At 36.1% G+C, this 20,091-nt stretch overlaps 1 protein-coding gene across 11 annotated transcripts in view; it reads right to left on the bottom strand.

Moving 5' to 3' along the window:
- TENT2 (terminal nucleotidyltransferase 2) overlaps positions 1–20,091 on the bottom strand; it is a 45,655-nt gene that overhangs the window by 1,238 nt on the left and 24,326 nt on the right. For 8 of the 11 annotated variants that reach the window (XM_068927591.1, XM_068927587.1, XM_068927592.1 and 5 more), the window contains 4 exons: positions 18,184–18,227; positions 11,696–11,832; positions 5,656–5,747; positions 1,271–1,350 (listed from right to left, as the gene is read on the bottom strand). In XM_068927591.1, the coding sequence (XP_068783692.1) occupies positions 1,271–1,350; positions 5,656–5,747; positions 11,696–11,832; positions 18,184–18,227 (353 nt within the window). Of the gene's footprint in view, positions 1–1,178; positions 1,351–5,655; positions 5,748–11,695; positions 11,833–18,183; positions 18,228–20,091 lie in introns of all 11 variants that reach the window. The other 3 variants (XM_068927593.1, XM_068927590.1, XM_068927589.1) reach the window with 2 other exon arrangements.

The raw sequence follows: 20,091 nt of genomic DNA, 5'->3' as shown, positions 1-20,091 counted from the left end.
AACAAAAAAAAGGTTGATCCTTTTTCTCTCTTGGAAAGGGATTTCTTTCTTAAGGAGGGAGAATCCAAAGATATACAAAATGCAATGAACCATTGAGAAATGCATGTCCTTTCAAGGGACAGAGGATATGCAGAGACTGAGATGTTAATATTCTTTAAGCATTACATTGATATTCTACCTGAAAAATAATTGTCTCAAATGTACACATATGAAAGCACCTAATAAGAAGTTATCCTCTGACATTTCCAGAGCCTATAAGTGTGTCTTTAAAATAGGTTATTCCCAATTTCTGTATTCTGTCCTGGATTCCAGAACAACTCTGTCATATCAGGCCATGAACCTGCAAATAATTGCACTGAACCTCCCATCTTTATGCAGAATTCCTTTTAACCACAATGTGTAATGAAATCCCCTCACGGGAAGAATCAGCTCTCAATGGCAACGAGACAAACAGATTCCTTTACCAAAAAAAAAAAAAAAAAAAAAGTGTAAGACATTCATAAGTACTTGTTTTAAGCAACTGTCATTCCTTATGGTTCCTAATAAGGAGGAAATGTTTTCATGACCATAATACGCTAGCATTAGGCTTCCAGATATTTTGAACTAAAAAACTGCTAGGACTTCCCCCCTTCCTCCCCTCCCCCCTCCAAAAGCCACACAGCTTTAAAACCAATTTTTTAATTGAGAACTCTGAAAAGAGAGTTCACTCTGATTTCACAGACTGTGAACCCAAATTACCAGGTAACTTTTCTGAACAGAACTGCAAAGCAAAAAGTTACTCTTTTCCAACTATATAAAGACATTTGTTTTGTTGCAAATATCTGGCATTCATTTCCTTCTTTTTGTTGGGAAATGGAATGCTTCCAACAAATTAGGAGACAGACACACATATACAGTTTTGAAATAATGAACGCAGATAAAGTTGTGATTCTAAAGCTATCGACAGTTATTAAAATATTTTCAGGTGTAAAATCGATAATTCTGAGACAAAAGGTTTACTATTTTAACGACCATTTCAGCCAGATTCTTAATGGCATACAGACATTAATAAATACTTTTGCTATATAGTTATCCTCAAAATTTTTCAGAATAAATTCTTGTATATATATACACATATAAATACACACACACACATATATGCATATGTACAAAAAAACAAATTATAAAAGCAATCATACCATCAGAAACAGGCAGGTTCACTGACCACCATTCACACAAATATCTTGAAGACCAAAGTGCCTGGAAAAATTAAAGTGGACGCAATTTTTACCTTCATAAATTCATCTTTGATAATGTCAAACTTCTGTTTTTCATGTACAGCTCTAGCTGTGTTTGTCCCATCAAAAGGCTCTGCAAGATCAAACACAAACATTAAGTGTTAAGAACACTAGCATTAAGCTGTCTTCACTGAGCAAGTAATCAGGCAGAAAAAACAGAGAAGTCAACATATTACATCCCAAGAGGGTTTTTGGCAGCTTATTCTGCTTTGCTTCTGCATCTCTATGTATAACATACTATTCATTCCTCCCCCAAAACCCCCAGACCCTGAACACACTAATATTAATGTAAGTTGCAATAAAATCAGATTATTTCCATCAAAGCACGCTATGGCTGTGCTGAATTCATGCATCTGTAATTATCTGTGACTGCTTAATAGTTTGAGATGACATATCAGAATATGATTTTGCCTATTACAATGTTTTGCAACTTTACTGCACATACTCCCCTCTTGGAACTGTCCACTTTAGATTTATCTCATTCAACATCTTCTCAGTGAAATACAAAAAGTTTAGTAAAATATTTACAACTTTTTACGTAAAAAGTATTAACTAGTTAAAAAATATGTATGTTATCAATTCAAATCTATCCTACATTATCTATTCATAAGTTGACAATTTTGAGACTTTCCTTTTCTGTTTCCAATGAACCAAAAATTTATGTGATGTTCATGCACTTTTTGCCAGCATAATCAGTACTTTGGAACTTTTTTTTTATATTGACAGATTTAAAAGTACTCCTTGCTACTCACATGGTTGCCTACATTACAGTAAATAAACAGATACTAAAGAATTATGATGCAGAGACTATTCATTACAATGCACTGCAAAACAGATTTTATACAGTCTTTTCTTGCCTTACTAGAGAAATGCTTAAATAACATGCAGCATATTTCACACTGGCAGAACGCATGGAAGTCCTTAAGGGCCAGGGAACAACAGGAGTCTTTGCTAAGTCAGGTAACTCTTACATTCAGTTGGTTATGAATTCCTTTTATTTAGATAGAGACATATAGAGTGAAATAAAGCATTAAAAGACATCAGAAGGGATTTTGACATTATGGAGACTGGGACTCAAATCTGGAACATGTTTCATGACAGTGGGCTTTTAATACTGAATGCTATTTAAATTCGCAATCAAGGAGATTGTTCCAAGCAATAAATGTTGCATTTAGCATATTTCTGGAAGGTTTTTCTTCAAAGTACTTGCTAAGTATTTTAGTGGATGTTTACAGGCAGATTTATTTTACTTTAGAGTGCATCATATACTGAAGCATCACATTGGAGCAGAATACCAGCAATCAAATAAAATGACCTACTGCTGCTAAGAATTCCATATCCCTTACCATGTGAAGCAGTAGAGCATTCCTTCCACATTTATTATATTTGATGTTGATTGTTTCTTTAATGCTAGGATGTTTATGCATTTAATGTTGTATCAAAGAAATACTTTCTGAGAGTAACAAGTGCAAAGCTGCACAGTCTTCTAAAACTGACAGTGGGGAAAAAAGAAAAGGCTCTCTTCCCAGCCACAAAAGCTGACTCACATCATCTTCCCTTTATTCTTCAGGCATATTTACCAACTGTCAAAAGACAAACTCATTCCCTGGAACGTAGCAAGAATAATTTTGCCATCAACAACTTTTTACACTCCTAACATTTTCTAAGCATCAGGACAGTAAGACTCTCTCATAAGTTATTTTTTTCCACACAGAATTAAAAGAAAAGTGAAACAACTTCAACACTATGATACCCCTGAAGGAAGGGGATCAGCTTCCCAAACAAAAATACAGGAAGCCATAAAATTTCAAAACAGCAGCAAAACAAGGTCTGAAGAATTATTTTTAGAAAGGAATTTAACTTAACGTGAATTAAATTCTCATGGAGCTGAAAGATTTATGCATACAGGCACCAATCAGGCACAGCACAGACAGTTTTCCCTAAATGACTGTCAATGAATTGTCTTACAGAACTGCCAAGTTTCTAGCTTTTCTAAACTCTTTTTTTTTTTCCAAAAGGAGAACATACGATATTTTTTGAAATAGATAAGAGTTAGACTAAAACCAGAATAGTCACTAGCAGTTTAGAGCTTCTGACGAGAGATGTTCCCAGACGTTTGCTAAAAGCAGCGTCCTTGGTATCCCCATAATGGTAGTAGCTTGCCATATCCTAAAGTATCTGAAAAAAGCATCCATACTACATTTGTTTCTCAAACAGCAGAAATGCAAGTGAGAATCATTATTAAGGCACATTACAAGAAATTAAAACAGAATACAACTTTTTTTCCCCAACAAGCTTAAATATAGTGCTACATGTAGAATTATGGCAACTTGCAGGCAGATTTCTATGATCTACTACCATATATTTTAAAAATATATTTTTTTAATAACATGCAATAAGTAAAAACAATTACTGAAATTTTAGTCCACTAAAAATCTGATAAAAACTTGAAAACTAGAATATGTCAATATGTTTAGCTAGCTTTTAAAAGCTTCTCTTCCTCACAGGACAGAGAAGTTTATCTATATGCTTTCTGTTAAACTAGTTCATCTTCGCAGCTGTTATAGAGATAGAACCTGCTCTGAGTTGAAATAGGAAATCTAATTTTCCACTTCATATTTATTAATAAAAACTTGATATGTAAGGATTAAACCTGCTAATAAAGTCTGGAAGCACATGGTAACAGGAAAGAATCAGATGTGCCAACTATAGGTATTTGCTTCTTCAATAGTTCAAATGGAAAAAGCACTCATAAGAAAACGTTATATGTAAACAAGCAGATTTAATACAAATCCTTAAATGCCTAATTTCTGTGCTGAGATTCTATTTTCCAACCAAATGGAAGAAAGCCCTAATTATTCAGCCACTTTCTAATGTCCAGAGAGAGAGAGAGACTAAAACAGCCCCCTACACCAGCCCGGCCCAGCACCATGTGAGAGCAGCAGACACAGCTGCAGAACATTGCCACCTCCCACATTCAGAACGGCGGTACCTTGGCAATGTCTGCACTACGCTACCCCGATTCACTTCGGCTGTGCAGATACTCTTTATTTCTCACATTTCTTAACTCTGCACACTTGACTTTGCCACCTCAATCTTTTTAACAGCTTTCAGTGTACTTTTCCCTATGACTGGTAGTCATTTTTTTCCAGAAGACAAAGAACAGAAATTCTACCATATGGCTTCGCACTCTCATCCATATGATTACAGCTAAGTTGGATAGCTCTACTCCACAGAATAACTGACTTCACCAGTAGGTAATTATTCTCTGCAAAGAGCAGCACTAATGGAGGAAATTGTGTGCATACACACACATGCACCCCCAAGAACTCTGAGGAATGTTTGTGTCTAACCACTGGGCTTCTGCCTTATTCCCCCCACAACTTGCCCAGTTTCTAACAATTCTTCCCATACCATTTGGCTCCTCTTCAAGTTCCAATCCTCATTTATCCTAAAACTTTACTCTTGATCTCCTGATCCTGAGCGAGTCTCCCATTGAGACCCAGGGTTGAGGCTCCCTCCGTCCTTTCAGACCTTTCCTCTTCACCTCTGTGTCCTAAGCCACTGTTCTAATTCTGCTCCCACTCCACCGTGGTTCCTCATCCATGGTCCAACCAATTTCCCTTCACCTGCTGCCTTCTGATTCTCACTTGCTTACTCACTCGCTTGCTTGCTTACTCTCACTTTCTTACTTGCTTGTGTTAACTGTTTTACACTGTAGCGCCCAGTCCCCTTCCTGCTTTTCTTTTCGTTCTCCCCTCTGACCTCAGCTAAGATGCCCGAGAGCTGCAACTCCAAAAGGAAGCCTAGGTTTACCCCTCTAGTTCTGGGGAACATCATATAGTTACTGTGGAGACTGTACATTCATAAGCCAGTCAAAAATAGTGCCCACAAAGGGATCAACATATGCACAATTGGTCACTGCTAGAACTTGAGACACCAGAGCATTATTAGAACAAAGATACATTCTTAGAGAGGAATCTAAATATGTGCCCACTGTCTTTTTGCAGAAGCTTGTTAAACTTGGCAAAACTGAAAACTATTTTTATAGAACAGCAAAACACACATTACTGTCATAAAGGCCATTCCTTCTCAAAGTCCTGATCCCTGTTCCAAAAGTAACAGGGCAATGAGCCCTCTTCAAGAAAAGGTCAGGAGCACTATTTTTAAACACTATAGAACTTAAAGCTTCCTTCTCAAATGTTTTTAGAGAGACTCTGTTACATAACTGCAAAACAATCCACATTGGTAACACCCAGTTTTCTACAAAAGTGTCATGTGTTCACTATTAAAATGTGATTGAGGTAAAGTCCAAGTGACAGATTCAGGTGTTTAGGGTCTTAACCGTTAAAAATGATGATGCAGCTTTACATTTTACCTTCTACACAAATAAATTTGTTTCTCCATTCAATACCATCAGGTCTTGGAATAGCTTTGGCCTCACGAACTGAAATCATTTGATGGCTCCAACTAGGGAAAAGGAAAACAGTTTACAGACCTTAGAAACTTTTGATTCTGAATGAGTAGCATCAGTTTACTTTAAAAAGATGTAAAACTGCTATGTCATAATCCTGAATAGCACAGTACTTTATAATAATCTGTAACAGAGTGTAACAAATTAATCTTCACAATATGAGTAAGGAATGATGGGTAGGAAATGAGAAACATTTTTCCACAAACAGACATTTATGAAGATATCTTCAAAATAGAAAGTTTCCACAGGTTTCCATGAGTAGCCTACATTCATGACAGCATAATTTTTTCAAAAAACAATGTCAACTTTAGAATGTAAACCTACATTTTTTTCTAAATTCAAAAGAAATCAGAACTTTGTAAATCTATCTTTCAGAATTTTCTGTGGGGAGAAAGGAAGATAACAAATTTAAGTGCAGATGAAGTTACTTACTGAATTCCATTACAAAGTATTCGATGAGTCAATATAAAGATAGCATGCTTACAGGTCAGCATTCCTGCTGCAAGGAACTTACTAGAAAGCATTTATACTTTGTATATGCTACAATTTAGATCCTCTACAGCTGTAATGTCAGTGCAACAAATACACATTTGAAGATAACCTACTTTCTGCGTACAATTTTATAATAGCAAAAACATACGAAGTGATCTTACCAAAGAGGAAACAGCAGTACAGTTTAGAGGGAAATCTTTATGATACATGTGCTTGGCACAACTATATGTCAAAAGTAATGGAAACCAAATCAAAATATTTGCAATTTTATGCTCTTAACCAATCCTGCACAGCCAGTTCCCAGCTGCTCTTAACTAAACCAGGAAATTACCATATCAGCAAAAGGGCATGAATGTGAAGTGGGTCACCCCCTCCCATCCTCTGCCACTAGATGATGATTAGAAATAGATGGGTAGTGTGCTGCTAGCAGCACTGTGTTTTTTTTTTTTTTTTTTTTTAAATGTACCACTGACTGGACGTAAAAGTATGGACAGTATGAATCTTTTGCCATAATGCAAAGAGAGAGGAACCTGGCTGAGTATAATTGACATTCTGCAGCTATGGAAATATCAACTGTAAATCAAAATACAATCTGTAAATCAATCAGATAAATTTGGAAGAATTCTGTGCTTCTTAGGTCATAGCTCAGCTGTCATAACTCCATTAAGTCAATGGTGATAAGAGTTTACACCAGCTAATAATCTGCCCCCACAGATTCTACAAATTAGTTTGGAAACAACTCATGATTAAAGCCACTTATGAAAGTCAGCTGTTTGAATAACTGTACTTCCATAGCAGAACATATGCATTATTCTTCTACTATTTAAGAATACGAATAAGGTTGGGTTGGTTTTTTTTTTTTTTTGGATATTTCAAAAGGTTGCAGGACACAGCACATAAAGCATACTTTAGGATACCTCAGATCACTTATTCATACGCATCTGTGTATATTTAGATTTCTCTTGATAAAAAATAGTACAGACATTGATGATCATTTCTAGCATTCAAAGATTCAAAGCAAAGCAAGCTTTCATTCTAATCTATCACTCTCCCTCTTAATTCCCAAAGTAAACCACATTTGCGAGAATTAGAAATACTGTGAAGTACCAAATACTTTGCTGCACATCAAGCCATCATGTCTTTTTAATAACCTATCATCAAGGCAAGTTAACAAGAAATTAAGATGAATTGCTTAAAAGAAACAAACAAAATCAAGTGGCTCGAGCATTGAAGAAACTTGAGCTGCTGCTCCAGAACATTGATCATGAGCAGAAGCAGCTGACTGTCCACATCGTCTGCTTTGCCTAAAAGCCTAATTTAAGAAATCGGAGAGACCCAGGCCAGTAAAAAGTTATGCAGAGTATTTGATCTGTGTTTGGTTAAAACAAGCAGTATTGTTTTCTTGAGCATTCTTATGACCTCAAATTACTCGCATAAATACCCTCATTAAACTAGGTAAAAATTGCAAATACACTTAGTATTTCTATTAAAAAAAGATGATCACTTTACTACCTGACCAATTCTGCCCTGAAGAGAGCTAAGAGCAACTATATATTTTGTCAAGATAATGTAACTGACTTTCTATCACATCCAAACAAATATATCTTCATTAGTGAATGCTCTTAAACAACTGTTACATAACTTAAAAACAATAAATATCAAAGAAGTAGGGTCCCAAATGCCCAAATGGTAATCTCTAGTTCCCTAGCCATATCTTCAGGACAGAGAAGCAAGGCCTTGCTTCAAGGTCTCACTTTGTAAAAAGCCAGCCAAGCGAAAACCTGCTGCCTTCACTCACAGCTGCGCAAGTGAAATCAGACACTCACTCTTAAGGGGGCCTGGTAAACATGGGACAAGCTTCCAAACATTTTCTTTGGAGAATCCCTCCATACATTTTTATACTTTTTCAGATTTGCTGGATAATCAGCAGAGCTCTGATAACGTGAAACACTGAAAGCTAAAACAGTGCTAAAAGCACACTTTTAGCCTGCTGAATCATGTGAAACGTTATGCAGACTTCAAGACTTGAACTCTGTGGCAGGCTAGTTATACAACCATGCTGGCAAATTGTTTAAGCTTTGCCAGATGTGGTGTCTAAGTCCAACAAAAAATCCAAATTACCAAATAACATTGGTGATAACTTATGAAGGGGAGAAAAGCTGCTTTCTATACAGATAGCAAAAAACCCAGAGCAGGACTGTGGGATGGGGCATTGTGTAAATACATGGCAATCAGCAATCTCCTCTGAAAGAGCTTATAGTCTAAATAAATGAAGCGGATAAAATAGCAAAAAGGGAAAACACAAGGAGATAAACTTGTTTAAGGCTGCACAGCATGTGTCTTCCTTTGTGCCCTACTCGTTTTCTGCCATTTACATCAAGTAAGATAACATACAGATTTTAACTGAAATACCTACTGGCCTTTGTTAGGCTGAGGGAGAAATTTAAAACAACATATCTCCATCTTCCCAGCCAATATATGCAAATAGGTGATCCGTTAAGCATTCCAGGCAGGTAACTTCAATGACTCATTCTGTCCAAAATGATGATCACAAATGATGACATTATCTGATCGTTCTTGACCGCATGCTGTTCTTTCAGCAAAACACATCCTGTATATCAAACCTTGCAGTGCTGTGTCGTACTTCATAGATAGGAATCTACAAAAGTCACTTGTATGAATATTGCAGTATTTTCTTTAGTAATCTTTTTATCAAACATAGCAATTCAATAGTGAAAGTTCACTGGCACAGTGCAGGTCATTTAAATGTGGCCTAACTCCTGAACATGTGAAATATTTTCATTGCTGTAATCAATAATTTTATCAAAAATAATGTTATTTGGGATATAATCTCAAAAATTTTGCACATAAAAAAGACACTAGTAACTGTTTTACAGGAAAAGCAAAGAACGATAAAATTATTGATTACAGCAATGAAAATATTTTACATCTTCTGGAGTAAAATACTAGTTCCACAAAAAGCAGAACAGAGCCCTGTGTCCCGTGTATTTCATTCTCATTCCCACCTCTAATAATAATTCTATCCCCCACAACATGTTTCCATCAGCAACCTCAAAGCAAAGATAATGTACACTACAGATAGCTTGGAGCTATATTTGTTCTCAGTGGCTGGCTATCAGACAAGTGCAAATATTTAAACACCATGTTCTGCCTGTCTTCTCCTGAGCATGGGCACTAATTTGGGTTTCTCTCCTCCATCCAATTATCAAATTTCCTAAAACTTTCAGGAACTCTGGTATCTTCGAGACCTGCACCCTGCTCCTTTCAAAGAGGGTTTAAAGTTATCAGGGATATAGAGATGGCGATGGCCAAGAAAAACTCATTAAGTTTTACTCCATAGCAAAATTAGCTAAAAATAATATAGGTTGCTGCATTAGGTGTGTCATTTCCTTATATGACTTCTCAGCTATATAGCATTCTCAATACGGGAATTTTAATAGTATTTTCTACAGCTTTTGTAGCATAATATCACTAGTCAAAAGTTTAAATATTTAACATGTAGTTCATGTTGGAAAAACTGGCAAAGTGTACACAGTTTGTTTTTGGTTTTTTTTTTTTTTAATATTTTCTTCTCTTGACCTCAGCAACTATCTTACTGCCATTCTCTAGTTACCTAAATTTATCCTCTAGTGGGTTTTCGTATCCATGCCCTCAAATCTTCATTTGCATTCCAGTCTTCTTTAAAGGCTCTAAAGGCCTTTTGATTCTCTTTTCTTCTCCTTCTATACTTACACTAAGCCCCTCAATCTTTTCAGCCTTTTTTTTGTTTGTTTTGTTTTTTAAACCAGAAGCTCCTCCATGGCTCTGAGGAGGAATTTAAGTAACATCTTTTCCTTAGATGATGATAATTGCTGAAAATAATATTCAGGGATTACCATCAGTTCAAGTCATGATACTGCAGTGTTGTCATTCTTAGACATTGAGGATATACTAGGAAGTATGAACAGCAGGCCAAAAAATAAATAAAATAAAAAAATTAAGTAACAGTATACAGGGACCAGCTCCCAATTTACACAGAAATCTGCTCCTGACTATATGTTGACAAGCACATCATGAACCAGGAGAGTCAAACTGGACATTTTTCCAGCATTTGGACAAGACCTTTCTGGCTAGTTTGCCCAGGCAAACCAGAAACTTCCTCCCTCTCAGAAAAATATTTACTAAATAGATCACTTCCTGATAGGAAGAGATTAACAGATCGTTATATGTATGGGTAGCAAGGGATGTAGCTAGTATCCTACATAAAAGGACATCCTCACGTTCCTAATTTAAGGACTGCATAGCAATATCGTATAATTTGTGTGTTTAGCAAACAGCACCTGGACAACAACCCAAACGAAACTGTAAGAACAAAAGATCTTATCTGTAGAACTTGTTAAAGTAAAGCCCTTTATACGAATATCTCTCTTAAGATCAGGTTTAAGCATGCACAAAGTGCAGTTAGCTCATGAATTGCCACAGGCCATATGGATTTAAGCTACAAAATCCACATGCAGTGCACACCCCAGTGACGTTTGCTTTCAAGGATTTCACGATCATTCATTCCTTACACTGAAGTAAAATATGAACACTACAAAAAATGATAATAAATATTATTAGCAGTCATGCATTTTGTTCTCCTTCCAGGGAACAGTTATGGTGAACATACACAAAATGGACAGTGACATGTATGAATCAATGGCCTCAACAGCAAGGTCTTTAAGGCAACCTTTAAGCTTATTTAAATACAACCATCTAACGCTGTATATGCACAAGCAATCTTTTTAAGAGATTCTCAACTGACAATTTGGTAAAACGTTCATAATCTATGGTTTTCCTCAGATTCCCTCACAACTTGCTCTGTCTTCCATTCCTCTTTCACAAGAAAGTCCAGATGCCAAAATTAAACTCAAATTCTAGTAAACCAACAAGGTTAGTGATCCACCTAGACACGGGAGAATTCCTCACTAAAAATGGTCTATGTTCACGTCTAGTACGGTTAAAGTAAGTAGTCATCTGATCAATTATCTCCACTGACTTGGGGTGATGGAACACACGTGCGGCTATTAGGGTTCAAGTAATTCCAGAACATAAGCAATACCTTAAACTAAAACTAAGAGCAGATCTTTCTTGCACAGGGATATGCAGTTTTAAAACAGTGTAATATAAAAAAAAAAAAAAAAAAGCTATTTCAGAAGGACAGAGCTATCTGACTTTTGGCAGCTATTTTGCAGAATAAAGCACCTTGGCTAATCAAAGAACTTTAGAGAACACTTTATATCAGCATTCCCACTGTCCTCAAATCCTTTCACTTGTTTCCTTTCTTTGTCAGTTATCACTTCTGCAATGCTGCTGTTCTTTCCTCTTCAAGGGAATTAAAATGTTGATGCATCACACAGAAGAAAGCAAAATTTTACATATTTTAAAATGCTAAGATGAGTTTAATACTTACTCAAATTCTGTGGCATAATATTTGAAGAAGCCTATTAGCAAATCTCCAAGACTTGATCCATTTTTTGAGAGGTAAGGAGGAATGGTACACGGGGCTTGATGAACAAGGTGCAACTGCATAGTAGGATCAAAAGAGTCCTGTCAAAATAAAATCAGAGAGTATATACATACACACACATACAGCCTTAATCTTGGCATGTATTTTTATTTGTAACAATAAAAGGCTGCCCATCACTTGCTTATTAGAAGTTCAAGTACAAATTAACAAGTGCTGTGCTGGATGCTAGTTACTCCCACTGAGCTCAAGTAGAATCACCTTGCCCAGGAGACCATCCCTTACCTTCTGTTTGCTTAAGAATTTTAACATAGAAGAATCTCTGAACTGGTGTTTACATACTAGTAAAACCACATGAACAAAAGCAGAGGAAGGTAGACTGCACTGAGGTGGCTGCAGCTGAGCTGAGACAGGGTCCGTGAAGCTAATGTAGTTGTCTCTAAGTTTCTGTAACTACAGTACAGAAACACTCACTCCAAAAGGAAGGCCTTACTTATTTCCCATAGGATAGAGTTCAACTTGCATTTCAACCCCATTAGCTCTAATATGAACTTGCATCTTTCCACATAATGAGTTCAGACTGTGGTAGCACCTCCTCTGTGCAAGCTATCTGAAAGAATGAAGAGTTTTACAACAGACCTGAATATACAGATCCCACCATTTAAGCTCAAGTATGCTTTTCTTCCAGAAATATTGCAGCTTTGCTAAAAAGGAAAGTCACCATTACCAGTGCAGAAAGTTTCCTTTTCAAGACTAAGCTAACGTTGCTTTAAATTTGCTAACTGCTTAAATGTCCACTTAGGTTTCTCTGACAGACTGGAGGCACAAGGAAGAGAATATATCTTCTGCTACTAGCTAGAGAAACAGTTTTGAAAAGTTGATAATACTAGGATGCTATATTTTACAGCAATGTCCTGTGTATTTTAAAGAAAATAAACCCCAGATACAAAAAAGTGTAGGAACCTATTCAGTCATATTAGCGCATCGCCCCCTCCCTCACTTTGTTATTTTAAGGAGTAGTATCAGTGACTCTCTAACTTTACAGTACATTACTGAAAACACTACACACTAATACTATTTCCATGTTCACAGCAGGCAATGCTTCCTCCAAGACAAAGGTGGTTAGTGATCAACCTAGTAGGATTTGAAAGTTTGGGACTCTTGTCCTCTTTTGCCAATTCTAGCAAAAAAGGCCATGTTTCCAGCTGTAAAAACTTTGGGCTTTTGTTCTCACATCACATAATGTTGTGTATGAGACATTACGATAGTTACCAGAGCTCAGAATTTAACACCTCACAATCCAGCAGAACACACCAGAAGCAGAGGTGGACATAAAAAGCAGATACACAGCTTACATTTAAAGCTCTAAAAGGGGAACAGAAGCTTTCTATAGATTGTACAGTATATACAATTTTAAACCTAAAGTAAATCAGATACCTATTGGAGTGAAAGTCACTCCTTGCCCCCATGCCCACAGAAAGCTGCAGAAGAGTCCTAACAAATGGGCTTAGTATTAGCAGTGTAACAGCAGGGCATGGACATGGACATGGGGCAATGGACATGGGGAGAAAGAGGAATGAGAACAAGGGCTGCTGACTTCTAACAATAAAAACAGAAACGCAGCGAAATTACCATGACAGATGTCTACTGCCACCAAACATTTACTTACTAGTGTTAGTAAACATTTCTGAAAAGGAGAACAAGTTTTCCTTTATGCTTTATATATTCAAATTACTGAAAATTTCTCAGCTGCAAGAAAAATCTGCCACTGCAATAAGGTTAGCACATCGAGCAGCTGAAGAACTGGTCTATGGTTTATTATTTTTGCAGAATAATAAATAAGCTATTTTCTTTAGTAATATTACTAACTTAAAGAGGATGTTGCTTTTTCTTAGCAATCTTGATGTTAAGTGTGACTCAAACAAGGAAACAAGGATATTGTCTACACTTTCTTTATATTTTTATATATTAATCAAGATTAGTTCATTTGTATTAATGTTGTATTAATGTGAATTTGAATGAAGTAAGCAATGAACTAGTAACTGCCATAACAATAGCAAAAGATAATATATTCAGTATTATTGTAATAAAACTTATGGCAAAAAAAGAAAAGTACCTGCATGCCTGTGCGCATACATGCTTAAATCCAGAAAAAGGAAAAGAACAAAAGGATACGAAGGACCATTTTATCCAAAGATATTTTATGTATAAGATTTGTTGACAGTTAATATAATATGAAGTTAGGAAAACTTGCAGTTTTATAATTAGAAAACTGTATTTTGAAAAGGGTGATTATGATAGAAGTATAGTCCAAATGAAGGTATTTTTCAGAATATTCGGTTTGCCTGTCTCTTCATTGAATTTACAGCTGATCGAAAGTCATGTAAGCACCAGTGCAGCAAATGTGAAGAACTCATTTGAGGAGCAGGAAACAGACCACATTCCAAAGATACGCACTCTTGGTGGAAGAGATGCAATTCCTACATTTTCTGAAATAGTTTTTTTTTTTTTTAATAAAGAAAAACAAACATTGAGGGTTGCTGATCACCACTTGTAGAGAAGAAAAATAAAGAAAAAAAATGTTTTGTCCTTCTGATATACAGCAAATCAGCTATGGAGGAAATTGCTATTATCAGATTAGAAATTTTACACCTAACACCAAATTAATTACTGCTTTAACTTGAGAAAGGGTATGGAGAAGATTTAATGAAAACTTCTGTCAAGATATATCAATAACGTACAATGCAGTCTGTTTAAGGTCATTTCTTAACAGTTCAGTCACTCAGCATCCAGTGAATAAGATATCAGATTGGCCACAGGAAGTCTAGGCTCATCTTTGTGCTTTGCCACAGACAACCCATGAAACCTCATTAGTCTCTCCCCGCCTTCATTCACCTATTGTAAAACAGGGATAACAGTTCTTTTCTTCCTGCTAGATGGACTCAAGGAATAACTAAATAAATGGAGCAAGGTACAAATTACAGATAATACACCTAAGGGAGGCTGGTAATAAGAGAGAATTACAAAGCATCCTTAAAATTAGCTCAGTTTCAAGAAGGCTTTCCCTGCAAGTTTTCCCTTTTTAACTTGCTCTAGAAGGTAACAAATCCAATTTCTTTTAGAATTAGTCCCTCATTTGCTTGCTGTACTTTTGCCTTATATCTTAAGAAATGGGGGGAAAAAAACCCTCAGAACCTGATTGAGAAACAAAATCAATAAGCTATGCGTTATTTCAAAATATTCTAGAAAAAAAGACTCCAAAGCCTTTTTTTGCCAGACCTCTCCTTAGTTTGGTTGGCTGGTTTCTCAAGGAAACAATAGCATTCAGCAACATGCATCATATTCAAGGCACAATAATGCTGACACATATTCTCCTTCCACCTTGCACACTGGAAAGGAATACAAGCGTACATCCAAAAAATCTATACATCAAGATACTCAAATGTAATATAAGCTTAATTCTGACTGTACAAGGTTCTTCCTTCAAAAAAAGTTTATAATGCTAACCTCAGAACAGTATCTTGTCTTTTTGATAGGTGCCTGTATTCACATACACACATGCATATATATTTACAAAAATTACCTTTCTCCAATCTTACAAATTAACATTTCACTAGTATTTATCCAAAAAAGTGCAATTCTAAGTGGAGAGCAAATTGCACCTGTCCAAGGACTGACTCCTGATGTTTGAAGTAACTACAGAAGCTTAAGCATCATCCCTTCTCCCGCACATCCCTTTGCAAAACACCACTGCTTGTGAAACTGAGGCAGCAGAAACAAAAGCATGCTCAGGCTAGAGTCACTGAAGTTCCCAATCCAGAGTACTAGTGGAAACCCACTTCCATCTGGATTTAACTCATATGCCAGACTGTAACCTGGAACATGAGAGACTCAGCCATATGTTCCCTTCTGACATACAGTTACAGCAACATTTATTTCTGGCAAAGGTACAGGCAAAACAACCAGAAGTAGCAGTGCCTTAAGCCACTACAGATTCCCCTGGGCTCATCTGTCACAGTCCTAATTCAGAGGTAAGTTCTCTGTAAGTTTGGGACCGATCAAAGCATCTTGTGGGCTACTCCAGTCTATGTGGTCAGGCTGGAGAAGAAGGGGCTGCCTGCCAGCCTGAAAGCCCTAGAGTGGGGCTCCCACCTCTCCTGCACCCCAGCGTTCCTGCTAAACTCACAGCTGCAAGATGTCAGCTCTGTGCCAGCCGAAGACTCCCTGTGGCAACACGGTCCACGGGTGGGCAGACCTGGGAGCCTTCCAGGACTTCTCACTCTCACAGATCTATGAAAGGTATATACTGAATCAGAGAATCTGCCTTTTGTTTCTTATTCAAGGCACGTATGTCTGTTCTACATTGCACCTGCAATTTAAAACAGGCAGTTTTTCAAAGTGTAGAAGTCTTTTCAAGCTGCAGTTAGAGCTGCAAATTTGATTTTGAAAAAAGCTGATTGCAAATAGAGCTGTTTTGTCTCAGAAGGGGAGACATAGTATTTATATGTAGTATTAGAACAGGGACACTGCTTTGACCAGCTACCACCACAAGTAAGATATATCGTTTCTTAGGACACTGACATTTTCCCATGCTTTGTAATTATTACTGTAAGCTAGAAGTAAAACCAGAATTGTTCTAGTGTATTTCTTTTTTTAATTTTGAATTTATTTGCAGTATCAGTATTCAGAAATTATAACTTTCACAGCATTTATTGGGACACTTAATTATATTCTTAATAGAAACAGTAGACCAAAAATATATTTGTAAGTTTCTAGCATAATTTAAGTATTTTAATCCACAGCTTTGATTTGGTTTTATAGTGAACAGGTATAGAGTATACAGAATATTTTTATTTTATTAGTAATCTTAGAATATTTAGTCTGTCCTCCCAAACACAAGATAACTAACACAAATTATGTTAAAACAAAATAAAGTGTTATTCCTATTGCAGTGTCCTAGAAAGCACACAGGAACCTGCAAGTTTTACCATTTTCACAGGGTACAATAAGAACCCTTGCATTTTGTATACATCCACATTTTTTTCCGTTTATGGAATACTTTTGCTTTAATCATTTAAACCATTAGTATTTGTGAAGTACTCTAAAAGCATTTACACAGTTCAAACACTACAAACATAAATGTTTCAGTAATTACTACAAAGAAATCAGAAGCTACTGATTCTTAGAGTTGTTTTCTTTAAATCACATGTCACACAAAACTTAAAATACTACAGCATGAGCTTTAGGGAAGTATAATTAGCAAGTAATAAAAAAATACAGATTGAGTTATGTATGCAAGAAATCAAAAACAGCTTCATATGCTTTTTAGCATTAACAATGAAAAGATTAGAAGGTGCATAGTACAATAAAAATCAAAATAAGAAAGACCATAAAATTTAACAAAGGTATACATAAACAGGATTACAAAATAGGGATAAAACTTCAATTTACTGTAGTTCAAAGCCTTCTTTTGCATCTTAGTTATCTTAATTATCCAAGATGGCTGACAGCACAGTATTTCTCCCTGATATAGTGTTATCAGATCTTCCCATTTCAGCATAATAGGAAGTATATGCAAGAAGAACGAACGGCTTTGAGACTAACTCAGAACAATTACCAGCAGTATTAAAACACACATATAGACAGACAGATCAAAGTATAGCAATTACGAATAAGAAAAATGTAAAGTGATACTGAGAAGAAAGGTGAGGAAGAAAGAACACGGAACGCCTCTTAGCAAATTATTACTTAGAGCTATTCAGCAATAGCTCCTTTGTCCCAGACAAGTATTTAAGAGGGTAGCTGTTATTTCTAGGTAATCTTCCTTAGATTAAGGATCACTAATTACAGCCTTCGTTCTGCTGAGGATCAAAGCGTACAGACCCACATAGTCCTCTGGAAATCAACAGAGTATAATCTGGATCTAACAGCAAAGTCCTAAAAAGGGATTTTAAATGTGTGAACTGAAGCCCAATTTTGTGAGGTTCCAAGAGCCTCCTTAGTAAACATATACCATTCACCCTCTGAACCAAGACGTATCAGATGGAAGACATAAGCAACTCAACAGCTGTTGGAAGTTATGAAATCCTGAAATAGCACAATCAGACGGAAACAACAGTAGTTCATGTACTAAGAAAAAAACAGTCAGAAAGTTACAGAAGACACTGGAGCATTTGCAGCCTAGCATAGAGAGAATTTGGTGAACAGCACTAGTTGCCAAGTGCGTGTAAAGTTTTCTCACATATAAAAATGTTTTCACTAAAGAAATGATCAAGAGCAGCAACCAACCATTTTCACACTCCACACTAAGTTTATCAATATCTATGTTTACAAACTATGCTTAACAACCTATTATAGATACTTAAGAATTCATATATTTTAGATAAGCTTCATTCACATATATGACATAGTAATAATTCATAAGAAACACTTACTGGGTAATTTTTTTGGAGGGATGGAAGGATGGGTTCAGGTAGGGCTATAAAAAAAAAGTTTAAAGTTGCTGTGATTCATGTAATTCACAGGAAACAATATCACATCAACTACACCAAAGGATTGGACTGAAATTCCACATTAGAAACATCTACTCAGAACTTCACTTTCATGCATGTTGTAAAATAAAAGTTATTCCACAAACCCTTCTATTACTACATTTTATCTATAGTAGAATAAGAAGTTAATTCAGTTAAGGGAAGCTATTACTAAGATATTGCTATTCGTAGAAGACAAGAAAAGTTCTACAGCAGCTGGGTACCACTTGCCTTTTAAAATTCATGTTAATTCATGGCCACAGGAAACTCACCTAGACTCCTTAAAGGGCAGTCAATCATACCTTCACACTTTCTCTCTCTCTCTCTCTTTCTCTTTTTTAAAATCATCTAATATAGTCTGATTATATCACAGCATGGGAAATCTCCAGATGCTGGATAAGTATACTTCTTCAGCTACAAAGTTTGGCGGTTTTTTGTTTTTTGTTTTTTTAAATGTTAAGTCTCCAAAAATAACTTGGACTACAGCAAAAAAATGCCCAACATACTTATCAGTCATGGCGAGTGAAATTCCCACAAAAAACAAATATAGTCAGATGCTGTTAGCTGGTCTTCTAAACAGCAAGCAGGACAAAGATCATACAGACACTAGTGATACTAATAAATACAGAAGAAACTAGATAATTCATCTAGTATTAAAGTCACGGACAGGTAAAACATATTGCATACTAAAAATAACAAGATAAAGAATTATCTCCCAGGTGAGATAGTGCTATAGATACACAGAGAGAAAGAAAAAAAAAAAATCCCAAAAACATTCATATCCCATTCAAGCCTTATAGCAACTGCACAACCCTGGTAGCAAAGTTTCAATATCACTTCATCAGCATGTTTTTTAAACAAAATTGGTCCATATCATTCACTAGGGAAAATCATAATTATGTTCAACACACAGGACTTTGACTTGGGATTTAATTCACCCTTGAAACAACGTCTCACAGGTGAAGAGATGTTTTTCTATACGGAGGAAAAAAATTGGAATAGCAGAATTCTCAGAACATGCTTAGGATATTTTCAAAGAGTATACTATATTAACTAGCAGGACTGCTAAGAATATGATGACAGCTGTTTTAATAATCACTCTATTTTGTTTGTGAGCGTTTTGAAATATGAAAGGGTATCTTATTTCTACAATATCTTGGATATTTTCCCATTCTCTGCTATACTGAAAGAACAGGCAACAAAATCTGAGCAGTATGAGTAATCAAGATATTTCATGTTAATTTCTGGGTCTGCATGATGCATTAAGACAACAGGGGTTAAGGGGAAAAAGTTACCACTTACCACTAAGTGTGGTACCACTAGTGTTTGCCACCTGAGTTTTTCTTTTCCTACTGTACAAGACAATTGGACCTGTTACCTGGAGGAAAGTTCATGCACAGAACATTGATGCACCTACAAAATAAACTCAAGCCACACTAACCTTAGGTCAAAAGACTTCCACAGTAGTATGATAAGAAAACAGAAACAGATTAAGTAGTTCAGAAAAGAAATTTGCCTAATGAAGAGACCATACTTCCTGCTGAAAGAAAGCTGGCCATTTTCCTTCCTAGTGCCATCAACAAAAGTCCTACTAGCAAATTCTATGATCAGGACACAGAAGTATCATATACATGTAGTAGAAATGAGAAAGAAGTTAAAACTTGCAGGAATAAAACATCAGAATTCAAACAGCTGGCACCAGATACATGTCCAGAGCCTTATTTCTCCAGCCTTTTTAGCAGAAAGGGCTCATGGAGAACAGGTTAAGAACTCTCTACCTCTGGCTTGCAGACTGTTGATAATAGGCAGCTG

This window comes from Struthio camelus, chromosome Z (assembly GCF_040807025.1).
Source record: "Struthio camelus isolate bStrCam1 chromosome Z, bStrCam1.hap1, whole genome shotgun sequence".
Lineage (NCBI taxonomy): Eukaryota > Metazoa > Chordata > Aves > Struthioniformes > Struthionidae > Struthio > Struthio camelus.
Note: the sequence above shows the minus strand (reverse complement) of the source record. Positions and strands in the feature narration are given on the sequence as shown.